The sequence below is a fragment of the Macrobrachium nipponense genome, chromosome 29 (assembly GCF_015104395.2).
Source record: "Macrobrachium nipponense isolate FS-2020 chromosome 29, ASM1510439v2, whole genome shotgun sequence".
NCBI lineage: Eukaryota > Metazoa > Arthropoda > Malacostraca > Decapoda > Palaemonidae > Macrobrachium > Macrobrachium nipponense.
Window position 1 is genome coordinate 11,282,229 of NC_061092.1, and position 20,146 is coordinate 11,302,374.

The 20,146-nt window shown below is 36.9% G+C and overlaps 1 protein-coding gene across 1 annotated transcript in view; it reads left to right on the forward strand.

Annotated features, from left to right (window-relative positions):
* Window positions 1-19,830: 19,830 nt before the first annotated feature.
* The window catches only part of LOC135206017 (uncharacterized), an 837-nt gene continuing 521 nt past the window's right edge, over window positions 19,831-20,146 (forward strand). The window contains exon 1 of the mRNA XM_064237188.1: window positions 19,831-20,146. This exon is cut by the window's right edge and continues 521 nt beyond it. Coding sequence (XP_064093258.1) covers window positions 19,831-20,146 — 316 coding nt within the window.

The following is a 20,146-nucleotide window of genomic DNA, read 5'->3' on the forward strand; positions in this document are numbered from 1 at the left end:
TTTTTCTTTTTTTCGTAGAATAATAACAATAACGTTGGTCTCGTGAATAATGATAGATGTCATGGTAGGTTACCAGAGTTGTGCTTTATTGTTTCGATGATCAGATGTATAGCATCTTTTTTTATGTGTGTGTGTGTGTTTGTACTATATCACTAATATGCCTGTTGGCTTATAGATGGCTGACCAATAAACTACTTTCATTTAGTTTCATAGGGGAACAGCTGACCCTCAGGGGAACTCATTTAGTTTCATAGGGGAACAGCTGACCCTCAGGGGAACTGAGAAAACGAGGCTCGTATTCATCTGTATATCTACAGGCTATGAAGTTTCGTTCGAGGTTAGATGGAATGAGCAGAGTAAATTGGAAACTGGATTATCCAGCGGGTATAACTCAAAGGAAACGTGTCTAGAGACTTTTCCTGAATTAAGACCTACGTGGAGACTCCCATGTTGGGGAATATAATGCAGTGGAGAATGCTAAGCTTGGTATTGTCTGCTAGTGGAGAATGCGAAGTCTGGGGTATATGTCGTCTAGTTGAGAATACCAAAGCTTGGTAATGTCTGCTTGTGGAGAATGGTAGGTCTGGGAATATCTTCCTGTCTAGAATGCAAGTGCTCCTTTATGTAAACAATATGATTTTTAATAAAAAAAATCATAAAAGGGAAAAAGTTACAACTTACTATAAGGGGCATAATGTCTGTCTGTCCGTCTGTCATTCAATCACGGCCAAACGGCTGGTCCGATGGGCATGAAACTTGGCAGGGATATAGTGGGGACCCATAAGATAGTTTATAATGGGGTTTGCCCGTGAAACGAGGCTGGTTGCGCCCGTAGATTAAGTTATTTAACGAATTTCCATACATAATTTCAGTATATGTGTTTGTTAGTATGATATATGTAATTCCCATCGGCCCAAAATCCTTATAAACCAGCTTTGGTGCAGTACCATACTAAAAAAAAAAAAAAAAAAAAAAAAAAAAAAAAAAAAAAAAAAAAGAAAGACTCCTCCACCAGCATTTAGTAGGCCGAAGTGGATTCTTATTCTATAATGGCTCGCTCGACAACACGGCAATATAAAAAGGATCCAGAGGAAGTTCGCTGCCAGCGTGCCCCCTGTAAATATTGACTCGGAAAATGTTGACGGAGAACAGAAACTTTCGTTTCTCCCTTTCGCGGAGGGGACTAGTAACTCATTGTGACGATGAGTGAATTGTCTGAATCTTTGATGCATTCGGCTCCCAGACATTCCTGGGGGGTTCGGGAGGGATTGCGGCTGTCACTGGGCAGGGGGCTATTCCACCCGGCCCACCGCACACCCCCTACAACCCCCCCCACCCCCGACAACCTTTTCCCAGTTGGAGGTAAAAGGGGGGTGGGCGGGTCGTACATTGCTTAAGTCTGCAGCGTCTTTTCGGTCCCTAGCTCCATCCACTCTTTAGCCTGTTACTCTACTTCCATTCATTTTCCTGCCTTTTATCTTGCTCTCCAACCTATCTAACTATTACTTTTTATTGCAACGGTGCACTGGAATTCCTGACAGTAGAAACATGAAGGGCACTGGAATTCCTGACAGTAGAAACATGAAGGGCACTGGAATTCCTGACAGTAGAAACATGAAGGGCACTGGAATTCCTGACCGTAGAAACATGAAGGGCACTGGAATTCTGATGTACAGTAGAAAACAGGGAAAGGAACACGGAATCCTGGACAGCAGGAAACAGGACGGAAAACACTGGAATTCCTGACAGTAGAAACAGGAAGGACACTGGAATTCCTGACAGTAGAAACAGGAAGGACACTGGAACCTTCCGACAGGTAAAGAGGACGGGACACTGGAATTCTGACAGTAGAAAGGACAACCAGGAAGGACACTGGAATTCCTGACAGTAGAAAACACCGGAAGGACTTGGATTGAAATGGAACAGTAGAAAACAGGAAGGGACAATGATTCGGGACAAGTTGACCAGAAAAGGACACTGGAATTCCTGACAGGTAAGAAAAGGAAAGGAACATGGAATCTGACAGTAGAAACATGAAGGGCACTGGAATTCCTGACAGTAGAAACATGAAGGGCACTGGAATTCCTGACAGTAGAAACATGAAGGGCACTGGAATTCCTGACAGTAGAAACAGGCACTAGAATTCCTGACAGTAGAAACACGAAGGGCACTGGAATTCCTGACAGTAGAAACATGAAGGGCACTGGAATTCCTGACAGTAGAAACACGAAGGGGCTACTGACTGACAGTAGAAAACAGTGAAGGCCAACCTGGAATTCCGGAACCGGTTTAGGAACAGGAAGGGCACCTGGGAATTCCTTGACAATTAAGAACGAAACAGGAAAGGACACTGGACTTCCATGACAGCAGAAACAGGGAAACGACACTTGAATCTGAAAACAGGTTGAAACAGGGAGGACCACTGGGGGGGGGAAATCCTGACAGTAGAAACAGAAGGACAAGGAATTCCTGACAGTAGAAACAGGAAGGGCACTGGAATTCCTGACAGTAGAAACAGGAAGGGCACTGGTAATCTGAACAGTAAAGAACAACAGGAAGGACAATGGAAATTCCTGACAGTAGAAACAGGCACTGGAATTCCTACATTAGGCACAGGTAAGGACATGGAATTCCGACAGTAGAAACAGGCACTGGAATCTGACAGTAGAAACGGAAGGACAACTGGAATTCTGACAGTAAGAACAGAAGGGCACTGGAATTCCTGAAACAGGTAAGGGAACAGGACGGACCTAGGGAATTCCTGACAGTAGAAACAGGCACTTTGGAAAAATTCCTGACATAGGAAAACTGGGAAGGACACTGGAATTCCTGACAGTAGAAACATGAAGGGGCACTGGAATTCCCTGACAGTAAAGAAACAGGAATAGGGCAGCTGGAATTCCTGAACAGTTAGAAAACATGAAAGGGCACTGGAATTCCTGAAAAAACAGGTAAGGGAACAGGAAGGGCACTGGAATTCCTGACATTAGAAAAAGGAAGGACACTGGGAATCCTGGACTAGAAACAGGCAGGCACTGGAAATTCCTGACCAGTAGAAAACAGGAAGGGCAACTGGAATTCTTGGACAGTTAGGAAACAGGAACGGACACTTTGATCATGACCAGTATAAACAGGAAAAGGGCACTGGGGGGAATTCAATGGGACCGTAGAAACAGGAAGGACACTGGAATTCAATGACATTAGAAACGAGGGAGTGCACTGTGGAAATTTCCATGGAACAGGGTAAAAACAGGAAGGGCACCTGGAATTCCATGACAGTAGAAACAGGAATGGACACTGGAAATTCCTGAGCAGTAAAAACGGAAGGGCAACGGGAAAATTCCTGACATTAGGAAACAGGAAGGACACTGGAATTCCTTGACAGTAGAAACCAGGAAAGGACATTGGAATTTCCTGGGACAGTAGAAACAAGGAAGGACACTTGGAATTCCTGGACAGTTTAGAAAACAGGTGGGCAATCTGGAATTTCCCTGACAGTAGAAACAGGAAGGACACTGGAATTCCTGACAGTAGAAACAGGAAGGACACTGGAATTCCTGACAGTAGAAACAGGAAGGACACTGGAATTCCTGACAGTAGAAACAGGAAGGACACTGGAATTCCTGACAGTAGAAACAGGAAGGACACTGGAATTCCTGACAGTAGAAACAGGAAGGGCACTGGAATTCCTGACAGTTAGAAAACAGGAAGGGCAACTGGATTCCTGACTGTAAAACCATTGAAAGGAAACCTGGAATTCCTGACGTAAGAAACAGGCACTGGAATTCCTTGACAGTAGAAACAGGAAGGACACTGGGAATTCCTGACAGTAGAAAAACAGCACTGGAATCCTTACGGTAAAGAAACCAGGAAGGGTCACTGAATTCCTGACAGTAGAAAACAGGAAGGACACTGGAATTCCTTACAGTAAAGAAACAGGAATGGGACACTGGAATTCCTGACCAGTAGAAACGGAAGGACACTGGATTCCTGAAACAGGAGGGAAACAGGAAGACACTGGAAGTTCCTGAACATAGAAAACGGAAAGGGCACTGGAATTCTTTGGACCAGTAAAACAGGAAGGACACTGGAATTCATTGACCAGTAAGAAACAGGAAGGGCACTGGGAATTCATGAAACAGGTAAGAAAAACATGAAGGACACCTGGAATTCCATGACAGTGAGAAACGGAAGGGCACTGGAAATTCCATGACAGTAAAAACAGGAATTGGGCACTGGAATTCCTACAGTATAAGAAACAGGAAGGACCACTGGCTTCAATGACAGTTAGAAACAGGAGGGCACTGGAATTCCTGGAAAAACATAGGAAACAGGGAAGGACCACTGGGAATTTCCCAATGACAGTAGGAAACATGGAAGTGACACTGGAATTCATGACAAGTTCGAAACATGGAAGGACACTGGAATTCATGACACGTAGAAACAGGAAGGGACACTGGAATTCATGACAGTAAAAACCAGGAAAGGGCCATGGAATGGGCACTGGGATTCCTGAAGTAGTAAAGAAAAGGTGGAAAGGGCACTGGAATTCTCCTTGACAGTAGAAACATGAAGGGCACTGGAATTCCTGACCAGTAGTAAACATGGAAGGGACAACTTGGAAATTCATGACTAGTAGAAACATGAAGGACACTGGAATTCCTGAAACAGTAAGCAAACAGGAAAGGACCACTGGAAATTCCATGGACAGTAGAAAAATGAAGGGCACTGGAATCTCATGAACAGGGTATAAACCAGGAAGGGCACTGGAATTCTGAACAGTAGAAAAACAGGAAAGGACACTGGCAATTCCGACAGTAGAAAACATGGTGGGACACGGGAAATTCCTGAACAGGTAAGGAAACAGGAAGGACACTGGAATTCCTGACAGTTAGAAAACCTGGAAAGGACACTGGAATTCCTGACAGTAGAAACATGAAGGGCACTGGAATTCCTGACAGTAGAAACAAGGAAAGACACTGGACATTCCTGAAACAGGTAGAAAAACATGAAGGGCACTGGAATTCCTGAACAATTAGTGGAAAGGAACTGGGAATTCCTGAAAACAGGTAGAAACAGGGAAGGGCACTTGGAATTCCTGACGTAGTAGAAACAGGAAGGACACTGGAAGTTCCATGACAGTTAGAAAACAGGAAGGGCACTGGAATTATTCCTTGACAGTTAGAAAAGCAGGAAAGGACACTGGAATTCCATGACAGTAGAAAGAAAATGGAAGGGGCACATGGAATTCCTGGACAGTAGAAACAGGAAGGGCCAACTGGAATTCCTGACAGTAGAAAAAAAAAAAAAAAAAAAAAAAAAAAAGACAATGAAGGACAAAAAAAAAAAAAAAACTGGAAAAAAAAAAAAAAAAAATTCCTGAGGTAAGGGAGAAACAGGAAGGGCACTGGAATTCCTTGGACAGTAGAAACAGGAAAGGGGCAGGAATTTGCCAAGGGTAAAGAAACATGGGAAGGGCACTGGAATTCCTGACAGTAGAAACATGAAGGGCACTGGAATTCCTGACAGTAGAAACAGGAAGGGCACTGGAATTCCTGACAGTAGAAACAGGAAGGGCACTGGAATTCCTGACAGTAGAAACAGGAAGGGCACTGGAATTCCTGACAGTAGAAACATGAAGGACACTGGAATTCCTGACAGTAGAAACATGAAGGGCACTGGAATTCCCGACCATATAACATGAAGGGCACTGGAATTCCCGACCATATAACATGAAGGGCACTGGAATTCCCGACCATATAACATGAAGGACACTGGAATTCCCGACCATATAACATGAAGGGCACTGGAATTCCCGACCATATAACATGAAGGGCACTGGAATTCCTGACAGTTGAAACATGAAGGGCACTGGAATTCCTGACAGTATAAACATGAAGGGTATTGGAATCGATGAAGGTTGGAAGATCAGGGGTATTGGAGCGGCATAGAAAAGGTTTGAGAAGGAAGATCAGGGTTACTGGAACTGATCAGAGTAGGATGATCAGGGGTACTGGAACTGCTGATAGCTGGAAGATCGGGGGTGCGGGAGTAGCTGATAAGGGGGCACTGGAATTAAAGTAGCTGATAGTGGGAAGATCACTGGTATTTAGCATCTCAGCGAGTAGGAAGAAGATAAGGTGTATTGGAATCGATGAAAGTCGGAAAAAAATCAAGGTACTGGAATAGATGCTGAGGGTGGGGATATCAGGAGAACTGGAACTGCTGAGAGAAGTAATGGCTGAAAAAATGAGCGTCTAGGAGCGCTGCCATTTCACTAGGAGAGCAAGCAATCGATCTGCCAGGACGGAAGAAATGAGGAAAGTTGGAGCCGCAAAAGTTGCTGAAAAGTTTATTGGCAAAGTACCAGAATTCTTTTTTTTTTTTTAACCTTTTCCGATGGGAGGCGAGATAAAGATATTGGATTTCCTCTTAAAACAAGAACAGAGAAAAACCTTTACCGTCGAGGTACAGGAGAGCAGCGATATTTTGCACATCCGAGAGAAGCCTGAGGAGCAGCCGAAGAATCAAAGATATCCTGTGGATGTTCTCTAGACCTATCTTGACACGGTAGTCTTGAAGATAAAGAGTATTGGGTTTCCTACATGATAATCTTGAGGGGTTGTTAAAACAAACGTCTGAGAATTAATTGTCCATATATCCGGAGGCTAAAGGTCATAGCCAAAGAATTTATGCAAATACAACAGCTATCATACAATGAACGTTTATCTCTTCGATTCCCTTGCGTGGAACTGAAATTTCTTAATTTTATGCTAAAATTGAGATTCAAGGTTTGCAGTAAAAAATAAATAAAGAAAATAAAAGAAGAAGATTTAATGTTATCCTATGTTCGAAACGGGAAAAGAATTAATTTAATTTTCACCTTTTCCGTAACTGCTGATAAATAATTACTGTCACTGACGAGAACTCACTGCAGAGTATAAAAGTCAAGTCGAGAATCGACACGGAAACTGATTTAGATGTAGCTGTATCGTTCAAAGCGCTGCAATTACAGAGGCTAGAATGTATAGAGAGTGTGCTTGCATAATGCAATTTTAATTGCCCCCGACTGAAAAGTCCCACAACAGCCTCGTCAAGATAGATTAAGACATCACGACTACAAAGGCCCGGCCGTCATGAGCCTAATTGTTTTGTCAGATACTGCTCTCATCACAAGGATTTAGTTAATAAGCTCTCAGAGAAACGCTATCCTGCTATTAATCCTTGGAATGCAAATTCCCCCCCCCCCCCTCCTCTCTCTCTCTCTCAGTATTGCACTACCATCACAGCAATACATTTAGAGTACGTAATCACAATTACGTTTCACTTTGTGGTCTGAAATAAACATATACAAATATAATCAAGAAAATGTGTATACTAGCAATAGTACTAAACAATTTACAATCTAGAAATAGTATTCTTTCAATGAAAAAGTCACTGGCAATATATCTGATTATTACGAGATTAATTAAAGGCAACACTCTTCAAGCTAATAACCATCTGTTTAAGTATATAGAAAATGTAAACCAAGGCTTTAGGAGGGAGCACGAAAGAAAACGGGGATCAAAGCGTTAGCCTTCCACTTCTCAACAAGTATTTTACGATAAAGATGCTCTCTCTCTCTCTCTCTCTCTCTCTCTCTCTCTCTCTCTCTCTCCAATGGCTGCAGCCCACCACAGTCGACAGACCCAATTTACACAATTCACTATGTATTCAACAGAAGACCCAGGATTAACCTCTGGCGGAGGGGTGGCTTGTCATGAGGTTTCAAAAACCCAAGGGATTACGCCCTTGGGGTATTCAGTCGATTGTAGCAGTCTGTGGCAAATACGTTTATAATGGCACGTATATATGTGTGTGTATGTATGTATGTATGTATATCCATGCATACACACAGAAACGTTTATATGTACATATGTATATGTATATTTTATGAACCCATAATCGAGCGTATTATTTTGTTGTTCGGGTAAATCTGCTTGAGAGAGAGAGAGAGAGAGAGAGAGAGAGAGAGAGAGAGAGAGAGAGAGAAGAATTGAAGCGGAATAATGTACTTCAGATGAGACGCGACAGTGACGAGTTGAATGAGCCACATTTAAGGTCGGCCTAAAAAAAAAAAAAAAAAAAAAAAAAAGCTTTAATAGCTTTCAGACTGCGTGCCAAGGAAATAAATTGCCAATTACTTCTTTGCCAAGTTTCTTCAAACTTTTCCAGAGTAATTGAGCGGCCTGTTTTGAGATTCACGGCATTGATTTTAGATAAATGCATCATTTTTAAAGGCGCAGTGGCTTTTAAGGACGGGCGTTGGAATGAGGTCTGTATAAGATGCAGGTATGCGTTGACGGTGTTACATATATCGGAATTTATCGAGAATGAGTCTTGCTAATTTGCATAAAAGTGGCTTCATGGTACTCACGAAACGAAGATTGAATGGCACTCGCGTTCATAAATTCTTAAATTTTGTTTTTGTTTCATATTTCCATCAATGCAGCAAAGCCCAAATATCTAAATTGCGATGGGACTGGGCATTGTCTTAAGAAGTCCACGTCTAATTTGACATTGCGTATTCAAATAGTCACTGAATAGACGAGGGGGTGAGTCAGGTTACAACATACTAATACACACACACACACACACACACACATATATATATATATATATATATACATATATATATAATATATATTATACTATATATACCTATATATATCTATATATACATGTATATATACCAATATATCTAATATATATATATATATATATATATATATATATATATGTATATATATATATATATATGATATATATATCATATATATATATATATATATATATATATATATATATCGATATATATATATATATATATACATAGAGACATAGATATATATATCTATATATCTATATAGACATATATATATATATATATATAGATATATATATATATATATATATATATATACATCTATATATATATATATAGTATCATATAGTATATATGCTATAATAGATATATATATGTATATAGATATATATATATATATATATATATATCTATATATATATATCTATAGATATATATAGATAGATAGATATATATCATATAGTATATATATATATATATATAAGATATATATATAGCTATATATATAGATAGCTATATATAGATATATAAAGATATATATATATATATATATATCGTATATAGATATATAGATATATATATATATATATCTATATAGATATAGATATATGAGATAGATATATATATATAGAGATATATATATATATATATAGATATATATCTATATATTATTATATATATACATATAGACCATATATATATATATCTAGATATCTATAGTATATATAAGTATATATATATAGATATAATCTATATCTATATATCTATATATATATATATATATATATATATAATATATCTATAGATATATATATCTATATAGGGGAATATATATATATATTAGTATCATATATATATTATATATATATATATAATTATATGTAGAATATATATATACATATATATATATATCTATGTATATATATATTATATTATAGATATAATATATATATATATATATTATATATATATAATAATAATCTATTACTGTAGATATATAATATGATATATAGATATATATATATATATATATATATATATATATCTATATAGGATCATATATATATATATATATATATATATATATATATATATTAATCTATATAGATATATATATATGTATGTATATATATATAGTATATATATATATATCTATCTATAATATATCTATATATCTATATATATATATATAGATATATATATCCTATAGATATATAATAATATATATATATATATAACTATATAGATCTAGATAGATCGTATATTATATATAATATATATATCTATATATATATATAGATCTATATATATATATAATATGGTATATATATTATTAGATATATATTATTAATTCTGTCTATATATATATATTATATATATAGTATATATATTTCTATATATATATGTATATTATATATATATATGTATATATATATATATATTTATTTATATATATCAATATATCTTATATTATTTTTTTTTTTTCTATATATATTTACCCATGTATATATAGGTATTATACATGTAAAATATATATATATATAAATAATATATATTAATAATAGTTAATTATATATATATATATATATACACGTTATTTCACTTTAAACTGTACCCTGAAGACGCCTTTTAATATTTCCTTCTGGATGTATGTATATGTATATATATATAATGTGTGTGTTTATTGCCGCACACATTTACATATCAACATAAACATTATGACTCTCATGCCTCCCCATAGACACAAATCTCAAACCGTGCGTGTCGGATAGACAGCTGTTCGTGATCGGTGTCGTGACAAACTCGTCCTGAGGTCAATTACGGAGAGGGGAGAGGGACGATCATCGTGACATCCTAAGTACCCGAAGCAATCCGGGAATATGGAAGAGGAGATTCCGGAATACGTAAGAGGAAATTCCGGAATATGGAAGAGGAGATTACCGTAGTTTATAATCTCTTAATGACGACCGGACGGTTGGGGCATTGCTGTCTCTTAATGAGATGATTTTTATTGTGAAAAGTTCGCTGCATTAACTACATGACATATATATATATATATTTTATGCCCCTCATCTGCATAATTGCTAATGAATCGATATTCGAGGCTTATGCATGCGGGGTGGAGGGGTGGGGGCGGGGGCGGTTTGGGTATTGTTTGTTTGCCTAGATGAAAGGAGAGGAAAGATATTACAGTAAGAGAATTATAAACAGACGCTGAAAATAAAGTGTCTAATTGTTTGTATGGGGAAAGTTTCTTCGGCGCAATAGAGTTTTCTGTCCGGTGGTGGCCTCAGCCACGACCCATAAAATTCTTAACTGCGGCCCATGAAACTCGGCGACTGTCCGGTGGTGGCCTATGTTGGTGTTACCTATAGCGCTGGCAGAAGTACGATTATGACTAACTTTAACCTTCAATACCATAAAAATTACTTAGGATAGAAAGCTGCAATTTGGTATGTTTGATGATTGGAGAGTGGATGACCAACATACCAATTTGCAGCCCTCTAGCCTCAGTAGTCTTTAAGACCTGTGGGCGGACGGACTGACAAAGCCGGCACAATAGTTTTCTTCTTTTTAGGCTTTTCCTTTAACCTTTCCTACCCCTACAAAAAAAAAAAAAATAGTTTGTAGGCTTACTCACCGAGTAAGTGAAAACTATAGACGTAGTTTGAAGAAATGTTGAAAAATAGCAGGACTCATGATTTATACTTATACGACAGCCTATCCCTCCCATTCCCCCTGCATGGCTAAACCACCGAAATGATGACGTCACGTTTCACCCCATCGTCACTTTTGGCTTCAAAAAAGTAATATAAAAGGTCTGAAATTTATGCATATGTATGCATGGAAATAATTCACCGACATGGCCGCACTTAGAACGTAAATTGAAATAAGCCACTATGGGAAGGAAAAATGGGAGGCGTTAAATTAGCTTTTAGAAAAAAGTTAAAAGATTTTAGAATAAAATAAAATTATTCATAAAGTCAAAAGTCATCATTTGAAGAAGCGATAAAGGAGAATAAATTGTTCTGCTGGATTTGAAGAGATGAAAGTAATTGGTAGCTTGCGTTACCAAGGTTATAATGATGCGCGCTCTCTCTCTCTCTCTCTCTCTCTCTCTCTCTGAACGCGGCGTATCTATATCATTGTCACTAGAAGTAATAAATTTAGATTTATCTGTCAAACATTACAAGGCAATAACGAATTTTGTTACAGATAAGAGAGTTAAATTTAGGAACTCTTTATAGGATGCTTGTAGTTCAAGCATTAAAACGTGCATTGGAGAGAGAGAGAGAGAGGAGAGAGAGAGAGAGAGAGAGAGAGAGAGAGAGAGAGATAGGTTTGGTCTTTGAGGCAAAGAAGAGGTGTTAATCTTTAAAGAAAAATGACCATAATACAAAAATACCGTAGAATTCAATTATCCAACCATTCCAGAATAAACTGGTTTTTTGGAAAGCAGACACGTATGCGCAAACATGACCAGCAGGGTAAGGTGTCATTTTGTTGTTCGGGTAAATCTGCTTGAGAGAGAGAGAGAGAGAGAGAGAGAGAGAGAGAGAGAGAGAGTTGGGAATGAAGCGGAATAATGTACTTCAGATGAGACGCGACAGTGACGAGTTGAATGAGCCACATTTAAGGTCGGCCTAAAAAAAAAAAAAAGCTTTAATAGCTTTCAGACTGCGTGCCAAGGAAATAAATTGCCAATTACTTCTTTGCCAAGTTTCTTCAAACTTTTCCAGAGTAATTGAGCGGCCTGTTTTGAGATTCACGGCATTGATTTTAGATAAATGCATCATTTTTAAAGGCGCAGTGGCTTTTAAGGACGGGCGTTGGAATGAGGTCTGTATAAGATGCAGGTATGCGTTGACGGTGTTACATATATCGGAATTTATCGAGAATGAGTCTTGCTAATTTGCATAAAAGTGGCTTCATGGTACTCACGAAACGAAGATTGAATGGCACTCGCGTTCATAAATTCTTAAATAAATTTGTTTTGTTCATATTTCCATCAATGCAGCAAAGCCCAAATATCTAAATTGCGATGGGACTGGGCATTGTCTTAAGAAGTCCACGTCTAATTTGACATTGCGTATTCAAATAGTCACTGAATAGACGAGGGGGTGAGTCAGGTTACAACATACTAATACACACACACACACACACACACACACACACATATATATATATATATATATCTTATATATATCTATACATCATAATATATATATATATATATATATAGTATATATACCTATATAGTAGATATATATATAGTATATCATACATATATATATAATATATATTATATATATATATATATATCTAATATATATATTATATAGATATCTATTTATATATATATATATATCTCTATATATATATATAGATATATATTATATATATATACATATAGACATATATATATATATTATCTATACATTATATGATATATATATATATATATATAATATATACTATCTATAGATATATATATCTATATATCTATATATATATATAGATATTATATATAATATATATATATATATATATATATATATATATATATATATCTATATACATATTATATCTATGTATATATATATATAATATAGATATATCATAAGTATATATATATATATATATATATATGTATTATAATATATACAATATAATATATATATGTAGATATATATATATGATATAATATATATATCTATATAGTATCTATATATATATATATGATATATATATATATGTATAATATATATATATATATATCTAAATATATATATTATAGAGATGTATAATATATAATATGATCTCTATATAGATATATATATATATGTATGTATGATATATAAGATATATAATATATAAGATCTATCTATATAGATATAGATATATCTATATATATATATTAGATTATATATATCTATAGATATATAGCTGATATGATACAGATCTATATAGATATATATATATATATATATATATATATTTTCGGATATAGATATATTATATCATATAGTATAAGATTATATATATATATATATATTTATATATATGTTCTTTTACCTATATATATATAGGATATAATATATATATGTCTTATATAATATATATATATATCTATATATATATAGGATATATATCTATATATATAGGGTATATATATATATATATTCTATATATATATATATATATCTATATAATCTATATCTATACAATTGGTATATATAGGTCTATATATATGTATATATATATATATATACATATATATATATATATATATCTATATATATATATATAATATATATATATCTATATATTATATATTTATATATATATATATAGATATATATATATATATATATACACGTATTTCACTTTAAACTGTACCTGAAGACGCCTTTTAATATTCCTTCTGGATGTATGTATATGTATATATATATAATGTGTGTATTGCCGCACACATTTACATATCAACATAAACATTATGACTCTCATGCCTCCCCATAGACACAAATCTCAAACCGTGCGTGTCGGATAGACAGCTGTTCGTGATCGGTGTCGTGACAAACCTCGTCCTGAGGTCAATTACGGAGAGGGGAGAGGACGACATCGTGACATCCTAAGTACCCGAAGCAAATCCGGAATATGGAAGAGGAGATTCCGGAATACGTAAGAGGAAATTCCGGAATATGGAAGAGGAGATTACCGTAGTTTATAATCTCTTAATGACGACCGGACGTTGGGGCATTGCTGTCTCTTAATGAGATGATTTTACTGTGAAAAAGTTCGCTGCATTAACTACATGACATATATATATCTATTTTATGCCCCTCATCTGCATAATTGCTAAATGAATCGATATTCGAGGCTTATGCATGCGGGTGGAGGGGTGGGGGCGGGGCGGTTTGGGTATTGTTTGTTTGCCTAGATGTAAGGAGAGGAAAGATATTACAGTAAGAGAATTATAAACAGACGCTGAAAAAAATAAAAGTGTCTAAATGTTTTGTATGGGGCGGGGAAAGTTTTCTTCGGCGCAATAGGAGGTTTTCTGTCCTACGGTGGGTGGCCTCAGCCACGACCATAAATTCTTAACTGCGGCCCCATGAAACTCGGCGACTGTCCGGTGGTGGCCTATGTTGGTGTTACCTATAGCGCTGGCAGAAGTACGATTATGACTAACTTTAACCTTCAATACCATAAAAATTACTTAGGATAGAAAGCTGCAATTTGGTATGTTTGATGATTGGAGAGTGGATGACCAACATACCAATTTGCAGCCCTCTAGCCTCAGTAGTTTTTCAGCCCTGTGAGCGGACGGACGGAATAGTTTTCTTCGTTTTAGGCTTTTCCTTTAACCTTTCCTACCCCTACATAGTTTGTAGGCTTACTCACCGAGAAAGTGAAAACTATAGACGTAGTTTGAAGAAATGTTGAAAAATAGCAGGACTCATGATTTATACTTATACGACAGCCTATCCCTCCCATTCCCCCTGCATGGCTAAACCACCGAAATGATGACGTCACGTTTCACCCCATCGTCACTTTTGGCTTCAAAAAAGTAATATAAAAGGTCTGAAATTTATGCATATGTATGCATGGAAATAATTCACCGACATGGCCGCACTTAGAACGTAAATTGAAATAAGCCACTATGGGAAGGAAAAATGGGAGGCGTTAAATTAGCTTTTAGAAAAAAGTTAAAAGATTTTAGAATAAAATAAAATTATTCATAAAGTCAAAAGTCATCATTTGAAGAAGCGATAAAGGAGAATAAATTGTTCTGCTGGATTTGAAGAGATGAAAGTAATTGGTAGCTTGCGTTACCAAGGTTATAATGATGCGCGCGCTCTCTCTCTCTCTCTCTCTCTCTCTCTCTCTCTCTCTCTCTGAACGCGGCGTATCTATATCATTGTCACTAGAAGTAATAAATTTAGATTTATCTGTCAAACATTACAAGGCAATAACGAATTTTGTTACAGATAAGAGAGTTAAATTTAGGAACTCTTTATAGGATGCTTGTAGTTCAAGCATTAAAACGTGCATTGGAGAGAGAGAGAGAGAGAGAGAGAGAGAGAGAGAGAGAGAGAGAGAGAGAGAGATAGGTTTGGTCTTTGAGGCAAAGAAGAGGTGTTAATCTTTAAAGAAAAATGACCATAATACAAAAATACCGTAGAATTCAAGTATCCAAGCATTCCAGAATTAACTGGTTTTTTGGAAAGCAGACACGCATGCGCAAACATGACCAGCAGGGTAAGGTGTCATTTTGTAATATATATTTCCTCGCGAGAACTAAAAATCAGACGCTAGAGAAGTGAGGAAAGTCAAGCGAATTATAATCTTTGATAAGAAATTATAATTCAAGCAAGACCACAGAATTGAGAAGGAAAAAAGACCACAAACGCGTGTAAAGAAAATTCAAATAAAAGAGAAGACAATCCCCAAAAACCATAGAAATCAAGTCACAAACCGATCTCATCATGAGCAAAGCGTCACAAACTCGCGCATGCGCGATCAAGCCCTCCAGCCGAGCTCGCAGCCTCACGCGACGAGCAAAGCGAAGCATGAATGAACCCTCCCAGCGAGCCGGGCCCCACCCCCCTTTAGCCAGAGGAGAGTAAGAGATGACTTCATCCAGGAGAGGAAAGATGCTGGAACCTCATCTTGAGTTAGGAGCTCACATCACTGGAGCCGATCGTTGGAGATCTGCTGCCACGACGGTTATAATAGCTTTAAGATTCGGTGAAATTAAAAACTCCTCTCCTGATTAAGACATCTATGAAAACCTCCGCTCGGTAATTACCATAATTGTTATCATCTCTGCTTGATTGGTCTGTAATTCATACCGGGATACTTCCAATAAGGCGTCGAAGATGATTTAGTGTTATCGGAACAAAGGCCGATAGGGTGGGTGGGTGGTATTGGGGGCCGGGGTGAGTAGATTTTGCTCCAAATAATACCTGGAGCGTATTCAACAATATAAGAAAGCTGTATTATTATCATTACTATTATTATTATTATTATTATTATTATTATTATTATTTTGCTCTATCACAGTCCTCCAATTCGACTGGGTGGTATTTATAGTGTGGGGTTCCGGGTGCATCCTGCCTCCTTTGGGAGTCCATCACTTTTCTTACTATGTGTGCCGTTTCTAGGATCACACTCTTCTGCATGAGTCCTGGAGCTACTTCAGCCTCTAGTTTTTCTAGATTCCTTTTCAGGGATCTTGGGATCGTGCCTAGTGCTCCTATGATTATGGGTACGATTTCCACTGGCATATCCCATATCCTTCTTATTTCTATTTTCAGATCTTGATACTTATCCATTTTTTCCCTCTCTTTCTCTTCAACTCTGGTGTCCCATGGTATTGCGACATCAATGAGTGATACTTTCTTCTTGACTTTGTCAATCAACGTCACGTCTGGTTCTGTTTGCAGTATCACCCTATCCGTTCTGATACCCATAGTCCCAGAGGATCTTTGCCTGATCGTTTTCTTATCACTCCTTCAGGTTGGTGCTCGTACCACTTATTACTGCAAGGTAGCTGATGTTTCTTGCACAGGCTCCAGTGGAGGGCTTTTGCCACTGAATCATGCCTCTTTTTGTAATGGTTCTGTGCAAGTGCCGGGCATTCGCTTGCTATGTGGTTTATGGTTTCATTTTTCGTATTGCACTTCCTACATATGGGAGAGATGTTATTTCCGTCTATCGTTCTTTGAACATATCTGGTTCTTAGGGCCTGATCTTGTGCCGCTGTTATCATTCCTTCAGTTTCCTTCTTTAGCTCTCCCCTCTGTATCCATTGCCATGTGTCATCGCTGGCTAGTTCTTTAGTCTGTCTCATGTATTGTCCGTGCATTGGTTTGTTGTGCCAGTCCTCTGTTCTGTCTGTCATTCTCCTGTCTCTGTATATTTCTGGGTCTTCGTCTACTTTTATTAGTCCTTCTTCCCATGCACTCTTTAGCCACTCGTCTTCACTGGTTTTCAGATATTGCCCCAGTGCTCTGTTCTCGATATTGACGCAGTCCTCTATACTTAGTAGTACTCTCCCTCCTTCCTTTCGTGTTATGTATAGTCTGTCTGTATTTGCTTTTGGGTGTAGTGCTTTGTGTATTGTCATATGTTTCCTGGTTTTCTGATCTATGCTGCGGAGTTCTGCCTTCGTCCATTCGACTATTCCTGCGCTGTATCTGATTACTGGCACTGCCCATGTGTTTATGGCTTTTATCATATTTCCGGCGTTGAGTTTTGACTTGAGTATCGCCTTGAGTCTCTGCATATATTCTTTCCTGATCGTGTCCTTCATCTCTTGGTGTTTTATATCCCCTCCTTCCATTATTCCCAGGTATTTGTATCCTGTCTCATCTATGTGTTTGATGTTGCTCCCATCAGGTAGCTTTATCCCTGTTATTATTATTATTATTATTATTATTATATTATTATTATTATTATTATTATTATTATTATTATTATTATTATTATTATTATTATTATTTATTCAAGGTAACCATTCATCACGTTCCGAACTAACGTAGGATGTTGTCTTAAAGGAAAGGTAATAACTGAAGGGACGATGAAGTTGAAGGAGTTGGACAGTTAATTGAGATGAGACGACAGGGCACGGATAAACAGTAAAAGGCTGAATGCAATGCACTAAGGGGATGTTGCAAAGACTATTAGTACCGTGTATCTTGTGCCTAAAGATGCAGAACGTGTGATATGTCTCCAAGTCACGAATACAAACAATCAGTTTCCGTTTATATATAACTACTTAACATTACAGCAACCGAGACTATGAAGTTATACAGAGGTATCTGTAATATACAGACAGACACAGACACAACCGCAATTTGTAAACAGAAAAAGAAATATTCTGTTACATTCATACAGACAGAAATGCCTCAAATATGTATAGACAGAAATTCCTGTCACATGCAAGAGACAAATTCTTATTAAATGCAAGACAGAAATTCCTGTTAAATGCAAAAGAGACAAATTCCTGTTAAATGCAAAAGGAACAGAAATTCCTGTTAAATGCAAAAGAGAGAAATTCCTGTTAAAAGCAGAGGAGACAGAAATTGCTGTCACATGCAAAAGAGACAAATTCCTGTTAAATGCAAAAGGAACAGAAATTCCTGTTAAATGCAAAAGAGAGAAATTCCTGTTAAAAGCAGAGGAGACAGAAATTGCTGTCACATGCAAAAGAGACAGAAATTCCTGCTAAATGCAAGAGACAAATTCCTGTTAAATGCAAGAGACAGACACTCCTGTTAAATGCGAAAGAGACAGAAACTCCTGATAAATGCAAAAGAGACAGAAATTTCTGTTCAATGCAAGAGACAGAAATTCCTGTTAAATGCAAGAGACAGAACTTTCTGTCACATGTAAAAAGACAGAAATTCCTGTTAAATGCAAGAGACGGAAATTCCTGATAAATGCAAAAGAGACAGAAATTCCTGTTAAATGCAAGAGACAGAAATTCCTGTTAAATGCAAAAGAGAGAGAGAGAAGAAATTCCTGTTAAATGCACAACAGACAGTTATTTGCAACTGAGACAGAAATAACTGTCAATGTGACAGACAATATCCCAGAAAAAAAAAAAAAAAAAAAAAAAAAACCAGCAAGCTGTGATAAAAACATGAAGGTCGAGTAAAAGATTTATTTATCTATTTTTTTCAAGAGGCCGGAATAGACCGCTCGCAACTTCAAGGGCATTGAAAGTTAAGATATTTGTTTTATTATGTGAAGATGAACTAGCTCATGAAAAGACGCAGGTTTAAGGATTCTGGGAATAAAGGGGAAGGCAGAGAAAGTCCTAGAAATGTACATAAATATATTGCGATTAAAATCGTTGTATTTTCTCGTTACTAACTTATCGCAATTATAATGACATAATTTTCAGCTAAAAGTTCAACAAGATAATCTTAAAGATTTAATCTCTTAAAGAGACAAATCCGTAATTGATGCAAAACTTTAGGGAACAAATGAATCAGTTACGTAAATTATAAAACTGAATAAAGCCTACATTAGGATTATGGCGTTCTATATTCAGCGAATAAAGCCGTACGGAAATGATAAAAAATCGTGTTCAAAAGGGCACAACTCCTCCTCCGACCAAACAATCCGGTAAGACGACCTTTGTAAACCCGCTGCCATTCCGGAAGTGTTAACGGATGCTTAGGCGGCGCCCTTTGACACTCTTCAGAGCTGGAAAACGCCTCCTCCTCCTATTCCTCTCCTTTCTCCTATTCCTCTCCTTCCTCCGCCTCTTTCCCCTCCTGTTCCTCACCCCTCCCCCTTCTATTACTCCTTCTCCAGTTCTTCCTCCTCCCCTTCCTCCGCCTCATTCCACTCCCGTTCCTCACCCCTCCCCCTTCTATTACTACTCTTCCTCCCATTCCTCCGCCTCATTCCCCCTCTTGTTCTTCACCCCTCCCCCTTCTATTACTCTTCCTCCTCGTCTTCTTCCTCCTCCCCTTCCTCCGACTC